The sequence below is a fragment of the Poecilia reticulata genome, linkage group LG19, assembly GCF_000633615.1.
Source record: "Poecilia reticulata strain Guanapo linkage group LG19, Guppy_female_1.0+MT, whole genome shotgun sequence".
Taxonomy (NCBI): domain Eukaryota; kingdom Metazoa; phylum Chordata; class Actinopteri; order Cyprinodontiformes; family Poeciliidae; genus Poecilia; species Poecilia reticulata.
Window position 1 is genome coordinate 2245036 of NC_024349.1, and position 10265 is coordinate 2255300.

Genomic DNA, 10265 nt, shown 5'->3' on the forward strand with positions numbered 1-10265 from the left:
TGAACTTTTCTGAACTTCAAAAGTAAAAAAATTCCTAGAAAAGAAAGTCAGAAATGTTCTTGAAAAATCTCTGAAAATTAACAAAATTTCAAGAAAAAGCAAATAAATTTCAGAGCTCCAACAAAAAACAAAAACAAACTCAAAACAATTTGAAATTAATCTCAGGAATGTTCTAGAAAAACCTTCTGATTCTGAATTTCAAAAGTTTTTTTCAAGCAAATTTTCAACATTTCCGAGTCTTACGGTGGAAATGTGCTCCTCCTTTTCCTACCATGTCCCCAACACGCCGTCGCAGTATGATGATGATGATGATGATGATGATGACGACGAAGCCTGTGTCATTTTGGAAAGGCGCGCAGCCCAAAGTGCTGGTTCCAGCCGTGCCAAACTGTGATATTTGCTCAGTGTCACAACCTTCTGCTCTACGGTTTCTGACAGCACGAAGGAAAAAAAGATTTTTCTCTGTTTCATGTTCATTTGGCGTCCATATGAGGGTCTGACGTTCGTAGAGAAAAAAAGCTCTTCTGTTGGGGAGAACACATTTCATAGAAACAGATTCTCAAAAAAAAATAAAAACACTCAGAATGTTACAGTTTGCAGTCGAAGCAACAAAGACGGCCGAATTCACGGATTTAAACAGGTTTAAAAACCCGAAGGCGCGTCACACCGTGGTGGCCCGGCTGTGTTTGAGCGCCAGAGGGGAGTAGTCCTTGATGCGAACGCACAGTTTGCCCCGCAGCCAGGGGTTCTGCAGCTCCAGGGGGCAGAAGTCGTCCTGCAGCCACTTCTCCCTGTTGTCCACCACCAGCACCAGGCCGAAGTGCTTCACCTGCTCCGGGCCGTAGCACACACACTGCTGCTGCTCCTCGCCGCCGCCGCCCAGCAGGCGCCGAGACACCGCGTTCATCTCCTGCACCACCAGCTGGACCATTTCCCGGGCCGTCGTGACCGAAGTTATGCAAAGCTGCAGCACAAGGAGACGGGGAAGAGGAGGAAGAGGCTTAGCTCAGCTTCAGACAGACACAAACAGCAACTAAAAACTGATTAAAATTAAACAGGGACTCAGAGAAATTAGTTTAAAAAAACCACAAAGTGCTACGGGACAAACTAAGAGTCAAAATAATACGAGAATCGGGTCGTGCAACAAAATAAATCATAAGAATAAAGTTGTAATACTACAAGATAAAAGCTGCAAAATCTGAAAAAAGTCATAATAATTAAAGAATAAAGTTGTAGTTTTATAAAAAATATTAAAAAGTTATGAGAAAAAGTTGTAATAATATGAGAATGAACCGCAGGAGCTGGAAATGTTACATATATGGCAACTTTGGTCCCAGTTAAGCTGAGTCTAATAATAATAATAGATTTTATTCATAATGTTCTTTTGATCTTTTGATCTCAAAGGGCAAGAAATAAAATCAAAACAAGCAACAAAATATTTAAAGAAATAAATGATTAAAACCGATATCTAAGAAAATTAACCAAACATTTTGCTAAAAATAAATGTCTGAACTCCTTTTTAAAAAGTCAGTGGATTGTTGTCGTGGAGGGCATTCCGTAGGGAAACAGGCTGGCGGTGCTGCGGTACCTTGACGCTGGTCTCGTTGGGCAGCCCGGTTCGGTACTGAGGGTAGACTCTGAGCGTGGCGTGGCAGCCCTTCCTGAACACGGCCGGCGACGGCGAGTTGAGTCTCTGCGTGCCGCTGTCCTCCGATAGCGTCCGAGCCGGCGGACGCTGAGGCGCGCAGCGCTCGGCGGAGCAGCAGCGGTCCACCGACGACGGCCGGTGCCAGCGGCTCTGCGGCGAGGCGCAGGGGGAGGAGCAGTGGGGCTGCGGCTGCTGCTGCTGGGCCGACGTGCTGGACGGGAACTCCAGGCTGCTGGTCCGTACGCAGAAGGCCTGCCGCTTCTCGGTGATGTGCAGCAGTTCGATTTGCCTGCTGGGGAGGATGAAGTCGCTGTCGAACAGCTCCGGCGGGCCCCTCCGCTTCTCCCGCCCGCCGTCCCGCCCCAGCTGAGGCTCCGAGGCCTGGAGGACGTCCGGCGTGGAGTCCCTCAGGGGGCCGCGCCCGCCGCCGCCGCCGGGGCAGCTCAGCCCCCCCGAGCCGCCGCCGTCGCTGCGCAGGAAGCCGCGCGGCTCCAGGGGCGCCGAGGAGGACAGGGGGGWCGGGGGCAGCAGGTCCAGCTCACGCGGGCTCTGCGCCCGGCTGGAGTCGTAGTCGCTGTCGGTGGTGAGGAAGACTTCAGAGGAACCCTCTTCATCTGACAGACCGGGATAATCTGAGGGAGGCAGTAAAACAGTGAACCTGCAGAGCCTCTGAAAAGGATTAAATTCATGATACATTAAAATGAGATCAATATTTTCATCATAATTTATCGATTTTCTCTTTCCACCAAAAACTGGACGATAAAAATGCTCAGTTTGGTGAATTGGTCTCAACTAGCTTCATTTTTGTCTGCAGAGACTAAATAATTCATTTTATTTGATGTTTTGTTTTAAAGTGTATTAATATGCTCTTGCATTACTATGATATTTTTACCGTTACCTTTCTTGAAAATGGTCTTAAAATAACAATATTATTATCACAATAACTTCCAGGACAATTTATCATCCAGAAATAATAACATTTTGTCAGATCACAGCTACTGACGATCCGATCCACTATTTTCACTCCCGATACCGATATCTGATGTATCGGTTGATGCTGATCCGATACGGAAAAACGGCAGAACTGACTTAAAGCGATTCTTTTTCTTAAACAGATTGTTCTGAATTACATATTAACATGATAACTCTGCACCAGAGCAGCACATTTAAAAAACACCAACAGCTGCATAAATTTGGTCAAATACGCAAAAACAACTTTCGGTGAAACTGGGAGCCGAACAGCCGACGTAAAATAAAAATGAAACTGGTTCAGAACGTGCAGTTAGAATCTCTAAATATAAAGCAGAATAAATAATAAGAGCACAAAGCATAGAACTAGACCGAATAGATTTGCCCTTATGGATCAGGCCGATACCAGTTGGATCGGTGCAACTTTACTGGGATTTAGTGATAAATCAAGATTAAGTAGAGGATTTTTTAAAAATAAATACAATTCTGAAAAGTGTGGCATGCATTTATCTTTACTTTACAGTTGCAGGACTTCTGTGATACGTTCACTGAGGCTTTATTCTCATAATGAAAAACGGCTCTAATGCTTTAAAACTCTGACAAAATGTCGTAAAAACCCTTTTCTGAACAGAACGAATGTTTCTGCGAGGCGCTGCAGACCGTCTGCAGCTGCTTCTGACCTGAGTGTTTGCGGCAGGGTTCTGGTGAGGGCATGGGGGACGGCATGAAGTCCGGCTGGGACGAGGTGGAGGCCGGTTTGTCCGGCAGAACCTCCTTAGAGAAGTCTATGATCCAGCTGATGGAGATTCCTCCTGTGGGCTGCTTGTAGCGGGCGTACTGCAGGGCGTCCATGATCCAGCGGGCGTCCCGCCACATCTCCTCCATCTGCTGCAGGAAAAAATTCAGCTCATCATGAATATCTAAGCAGATTAGGGTCTCTGGAGAGAGACAAGGGGGGGGAACGAATGCAGAAAACTCAAATTTTGAGAATTTTATAGAAAAATTTTTAATTTTCTGAGTTTTAAGTTACAAATTTTCCAGAAAAAAGTCAGAAATTTTGAGATTAATCAGAAATGTACTGAATATTGTCTTGGTAAGCCTCAATTAGTGTAAAAAAAACAAATTCTTTATTCTTTCTTCATTGAAAAAAGTTCAAAAATATGATTAAATAAAGTCAGGTTAGTACAATTAGAGCAACTGTAAATTTAAAAAAGTAAAATTCCCCAAAAAACTAAAAGTTTCAGAATCATCTAAGAAAATTCCTAGAAAAACAGGAAGGTTTGAAAAGTTAAAAATGATCTGGAAAGAAACTCAGACGTTTTGAGATTAATCTGGAATTTGTTGAAAATTGTTGCAATAAATGGCAATTAACAAAAAAATAACTGAATTTTTTTTTTTACTATTTTCTCAATCAAAAAAAAAWTCTGAGCTTAAAAAGTAAATTTTTTTTAGCAATATTCTAGAAATAGTTTTAAATTTTTAAACTTTTTTCACGCTTTTCGTGYTTTTTTCCCCACGAGAGAATAAAAAAATATCAGTAAATTCAGAAATATGATTAAATAAAATGTAACATTACAACAGAAAATTTGAAATTTCTTAGAAAAACTAGGGACATTTCTGAGTTTGAAAAGATTAATCCCAGAAATGTTCTAGAAAAAACTTGGAAATTCCTGATTTGGCAAAGTCTAAAACTGTCAAGATAAATTTCAATTAAAGTTATAAAAACTGGTTAAAATAAAGGTTTTCTTTTCTTTCTACTGTTTTACTGTTTTCATGTTTTTTCCACCAGAGCATCAGAAAATAAAAAATCAGATTGAATAAAGTCAGTCGGCKGCACGGCGTTTCGGCTGCATCAGTCCAGTCTGAGCGAATCTCCCTGGTGGCGCAGCTGATACCTGCATCTGCTCCTGGACCTGCTGGTGCTTCTTCTTGGCGGCCAGCAGCTCGGCCTCGGAGAACGCTTCCCGCAGAGCCTGCTGCGACATGAGCGACTCCAGCTCCAGCAGCGCCGACACTCTGCAGTACTGGCCGATGAACCCGGGGCAGTACGCGCTGAAGTGGACTGCAGGGAGGCAGAGACACAGTCAGGAAATACAGGGCAGCGTGTTTGGGCGACTGCAGGTGGGAAAGCAAAACCAGGAAGAGGAATTCACACTCAAAGATTTTCAGATTAAGTTTGAGAAATTTTCRAGAAAAATCCTGGAAATTTCTGAGTTTAAAAAGTCGAAAACGTGCTAAAAAAAAAACCTCAGAACTGTTTATATTAGACATGTTCGACTAAAACCCTTGAAGTTTCTGGGTTTCAAATGTAAAAATTTTGGATTCAGAAAATTCCAAGTTTTTTCTAGAAAATTTCTAAACTTTGAAATAAAAAAAAAAATTGCTAGAAAAAACTAAGAAATGTTTAGATTAATCTCAGGAATATTCTGGTAGAAACTTCTGAGTTTTAAAAGTTCATATGTTGGACTCAGAAATGTTCACGGTTTTTCTAGAAAGTTTCGAGTTTGAAAAGTTAAAAATTGATAGAAACTTTCATGTAAAAACATGAAAAATTCTGAGTTTTAACAGTAAAAAAATGACTGAAATGTAATTTTTTTTTTCTAGAAACCTTCTGAGCTTTGAAAGTCAAACATTTCCCAGCAGGAACTCAGAAAATTTGAGACTAAACTCAGAAGTTTTATAGAAAAAAAAACAGATAAAAGTAAAAATAATAAAATGTACTCAGAAATGTTCATGTTTTTCCAAAAAAGTTCGAGTTTGAAAAGTTTAGCATTTTCTAGAAAAAACTCAAATATTTACAGAAATCCCGGAAATTTACTAGAAAACTAGGACAGAAAAGTCGAAAATTTGCAAAAAGAAAACAAGTTTTGAGATCAATCTCAGGTTTTTGTATTTAGAAATGTCCAAGTTTTTCTAGAAAATTTCAGTTTTTTCTAGAAAAATTTTTAACTCKGAATTTTCCATGTTTTTCCAAAACATTTTTGTGAATTTAGTCTCAGAATTACAGAGTTTTTTTTACTTTCAGAGCCTGGAAATGTTCTTAATTTTTCTAGATTTTTTGTTGTTGGCAGAAATATTTTCCTCTCTGTTTTCCTGTTCGTCGGCTCCAGTCCTTCCACCTGATAAGGTCTGTGGTAAAACCTGGAGCCGACTCCCGATCCACTGACCGAGTTCGAAGATCTGCAGCGGCAGCGTGAGGAGTCCGGAGCGAGGGGAGTACGGCTGGTTCTGACCCGGAGCCGTGCACACTTCATCCGACGGCGGCAGCAGCAGCAGGAAGGACACCTTTTCTCCAAACTCCAGCACTTCCTGGCTGTAGATCCGGAAATCCTGAGCCTGGAAAAACACAGAGGACTCAGCAAAAACGCTGGAGGAGTTTTGCATCATTGTTCTCCCTTAAAAAAAAATAAAATAAAAAATCTGTGGACGCATTTCTGAACTCAACTATTTACGGGGAGTTCTTTATATTTTWCAGCACAGGCTTCACTTATCAATGATACGCAGAAACTTTGGCTGCTGGGTAGAAAAATGGCGACTTTGAGGCGGTGGAGAGGTTTTGCTCAGGACTTCACTTTAAGATGCTGCAGCGCTGAAAGTGCAGCAACAAAGCTGAGTGGTTTTATGAGACCGGTTCTGGTTCTGCTGCCTGACCGCCGCCTCCGGACTCACCTGGTTTCCAGGGACGTTGATGTGCGCCATCAGGTCCTTGACGGCGCCGCGCAGGTCGTGTAAGAAGCGGTGCGGCGCGCTCTGAACGTCCTGGTCCATTTCCAGAGCTTCATCCAGAGAGCTGAGGGCCTGCAGCCACTGCCACTCCTCTCTGAGGAACAACAAGCCGAGAGTCAGTACAGCTGAGCTACACGTCTGCTGACGAAAGTACTTTAAAGGGTACTTTCTTAAAAGTACCCTTTAAAGAAAAAGGTACTTTTTCTTTAATTAAAAAAGGTACTGAATTATTGTTGGTTTTAGGGACCAACAAGGTATGACAGGAATACTTAGGTGYGCATGCTTAATAAGACTGACTGAGAAAAAAAATCTGATTTCTGAGAAAGTCAGAATTWAAAAAAATTAAAAATTCTGAGAAAAAGTCAAAATTCACAAAAAAAAGTTCAAATTTTGAGGGAAAAAAAAATCTGAAATAAATGTCAGAATTCTGAAAAATATCAGAACTGTGAAATTCTGAGAAAAAAATCTGAGATTAAAGTAAGGATTATTTTTTTTTCAATCATTCTAATCTTCTGTAAATTTTAGGAAATTCAAATAAGCCTATTTTTAAGAGTAAAAATGGATTAAAAGAATCAGCATTAGTTTTTGCAGTGTAGGCCCGGAGCTCCTCCCACCTGGACACGTTGCTGTTGTCCCGTATCTTGGTGTGACACAGAACGTTGGGCAGTTTCTGCGGCACCAGGACCCTGATCTGCTCCACCGACGTGCAGAGCTTCAGGTAGCCCAGGTACAAACCCGGAGACAGGAGCTTCCTGCTGCGCCTGTGATAGGCCAGCTTCTCCTGGGAAAGCAGAGAGCATGCTGGGAAACATTCCTGCAGACTCCCACCAGAAGACACTCGTTTCCAGGCGTCTCAGCCTTAAATCAGGGCTGAAAATAATCCCCCCCCTTTTGTTTCTTTTTTTTTTTCATTGTGCAATTTGTTCATAACGCGCCACAAAGACAAATACTTTAGTGGGCTGTGGTTTCGCCAGAAGAATCTGCACCATTGTTTCAGAACCACAAGAACAGAACCAGCGCTCACTGGAGGCCCAAACAGCATCGCAACAATGCTATCAGGTTTACCCGGCTACGGTTGGAAAGCAGCTTGTGGTTCCCTTCAACGCTGCGACTTCAGCGAACAAAACGTCAGTTGCATAACGTTCAGCAACAACAGTTAGGTAATAATTACAAAATCCCACATTTACGACTTTCTTCTGCCTAAATAACCAGTGAAACGCGGAGCGCTCGCCGCGGATCCATTCATTTGAGTCTGGTCAACCGTTCTCACAAAGAATGACAATTGATGTTTGTTCGAATGGGTGACAGTGATTGGAGGGACTTGTAATTGGACGCACTTTTCAGTTCACAGATCCATTACTGCAGCCTCGTGTTTTCTACGTTTCAAAATATGACAGAAATTTCTGAAACAATTAATCGATTATTGAAATGAGCAATTGTTTAATTGTTAATTAGAGTAAACAGACTAAAAAAAAAAAGCTACTTGGTGAAAAGAAAAAAACATGTAGAGCAAAAAAACTGTACAAAAAATAAATAGATACTTTATTTAAGATTAAAAACTTTGGTCTGTAAATAAGTTTCAGCTGAAAGTTCTGAAGTGTTAAAGCTTTAGCTCCAAACATTTTATGTAATTATATTTGAGCAATAAAATGTTTATTTTCTTAATTAAAAAAGGTACTGAATTATTTATTTGCATATTTTAATGTATATCTAATATATGAAAGGATATTTTATCTGATTAATTGCCAGAATAATTGATAGATTAATCGATTAGTTAACCATTAGTTGCAGCCCTAAACTGCAGAAACACAAAATTTGACCAAATATTTTTGCGTCTGGTACAGAAATGTCAGTAAACTTAAAATAAGACAAAACAAACTTACTAAGAAGTGCTTAAAAGATTTTACATTTTTAAAATCTGATTAATCGTCAGAGTAATCATTAGTTGCAGCCCTGGAAATTTCAGAGAGGACATTTTGTAACCTTTAATTTTGCCAAATTTCTGGTCAGGCAAAAGATCAGGAATGAGGCTCTGTCCTAAAAACCCTCCATCCCATTCCTTACTGCTGAGGGAACTGAGAAACTTCCGATCCGTGTTTCCGGCTGTGTGACTCACGTGGAGCGTGATGAGCAGCGTGTCCAAAGCCGTGGGCTCCTCGGGGGAGGAGATGGACTTGCGCTGCAGCTGCAGTTTGCAAAGCTGCGTCCAGCGCACCCCGTCCAGGTTGGGGCAGGCGTTCATGTCCTTCAGCAGGACCAGCAGCGCGTTGCCATGTTTGTCTTTGATGGGCTCAAAATACACCTGGCCAAGGTCCTGCGTTCCCAGCATTCCCTGAAAAAGCGCCGAGGAGTTAGCGGAAAGAGGGAGATGGTTCTGAATATCTGCCGGTGGAACCGTCGTGCTACCTGCAGCTGGGAGACGGCCTGCAGCATCTTCAGACGGGTCTGCAGGGTACACGAACAGGAGGACTGAGAGGGACTGAGACACTGCTGGAGCCAGGATATCTCCTCCCATAAGTACGACACCTGCAGCAGAGTTAGGAGTTAAACTTCAACAAGAACTACACACAAATCTGGCTGTTTTGTCATTGATCTTTCTTTTGGTCATCTAATGCAGCGTTTCCCAACACACTGTCCCTGATTCAGATGATGCTTTGGAAACTCCGGCTAGTAGCATGTCAAGTAGCGTCTTGGTATTTCGAACATTAGATGAAAAATTCTGAGAGGGTGAATTTTCTGAAAATAATTTGGAGTTACGTTCCACAGAAACATCCGGGTCCAACTTTCAGCTGCACTGATTGGAAGTTCATCCCTTCAGCTTCGTTTCCCACACGACTCTGACCAGTGAAACCATGCAGGCGTAAAAAGACGTCCGACCTAATCTGGAACTGGACATAAAGTCTAACCTGAGAGAACCAGGACAGCTTCTTGTTTTCTACCTTCGTAAACCAAAGGAAGTCCTGCATGAGGCTGCTGGAGTATGAATCTTCTATCTCCACCACAGGAATCTGGTCCTCTGGAGTCACCAACACATTGTCGTCTCTGTAGAATATGGAGGTCAGGTAGAGACCTCTGCAGAGGAACACAGCGAGAAGAAACCCTCAAGTTTAACAACTAAAATTAGTGCAAATATTGAAAAATAAAAGTTCGCTGCTGGACAATAATGACACAGCATCTTAGAGATGAACGTCTAATGCGTCTTATTGAACGCTAGCTCACCTTTTCAGGCTTTTCACGAATTTGCTGGTGGGTTGGAAGAGATGGCGGAGGCTTTTGGACACAGAGTGCTTCCTGCCTTGTGCTGGAGCTTTGCATTGCTCTGTGGGAAAAGATCGGCTGAGCCCATTAAACAAAGACATGTCTATTTGAACTCATCATTAGTGTTGGTTTGTAGTTTGATTGGTTTGCTTGGTTTTAGAGAGATCTGAAGAATTAATGATGATACTGGCTTTCCACCAATACATGAGCTGTTAAGTCATAATTGATCACATCAACCTGTCCTGTGACTGCAGGCAGAAATCTGCATTTTGACAATCTGGTACCAAACATCTCCTTTTGAAAGGTTAAAGAAAAAAAATAGGAAGTTTCAGAGAATACGACCAAATGTCAAAAGGTTTTACTAAGCAATATTAAAGCTTAGGAAATGTACAGGAGTAGTGATACTTCAACATATTTTTACCCAAGTAAAAGTAAAAAGTAGCTGCCCAAGAAATTAGTTAAGAGTAAAAAGGTGTTTGGTAAAAAGCACAGAGTAACTGATCAAACTATCAATCATTTTATTAAGTTAGAATGACATCAGACGGACCAAAACATAAAGCTAAATGGAAATCCATCCATCCATCCATCCATCCATCCATCCATCCATCCATCCATCCATCCATCCATCCATCCATCCATCCATCCATCCATCCATCCATCCATC

At 41.8% G+C, this 10265-nt stretch overlaps 1 protein-coding gene across 3 annotated transcripts in view; it reads right to left on the reverse strand.

Moving 5' to 3' along the window:
* Positions 1-587: 587 nt before the first annotated feature.
* ankfn1b (ankyrin repeat and fibronectin type III domain containing 1b) overlaps positions 588-10265 on the reverse strand; it is a 177630-nt gene continuing 167952 nt past the window's right edge. For all 3 annotated transcript variants that reach the window (XM_008436408.2, XM_008436410.2, XM_008436409.2), the window contains 11 exons: positions 9563-9662; positions 9283-9415; positions 8750-8869; positions 8460-8675; positions 6958-7124; positions 6287-6437; positions 5785-5953; positions 4513-4679; positions 3298-3505; positions 1589-2280; positions 588-964 (listed from right to left, as the gene is read on the reverse strand). In XM_008436408.2, coding sequence (XP_008434630.1) covers positions 662-964; positions 1589-2280; positions 3298-3505; positions 4513-4679; positions 5785-5953; positions 6287-6437; positions 6958-7124; positions 8460-8675; positions 8750-8869; positions 9283-9415; positions 9563-9662 — 2426 coding nt within the window. In that variant the 3' untranslated portion in view covers positions 588-661. The remainder of the gene's footprint in view (positions 965-1588; positions 2281-3297; positions 3506-4512; positions 4680-5784; positions 5954-6286; positions 6438-6957; positions 7125-8459; positions 8676-8749; positions 8870-9282; positions 9416-9562; positions 9663-10265) is intronic.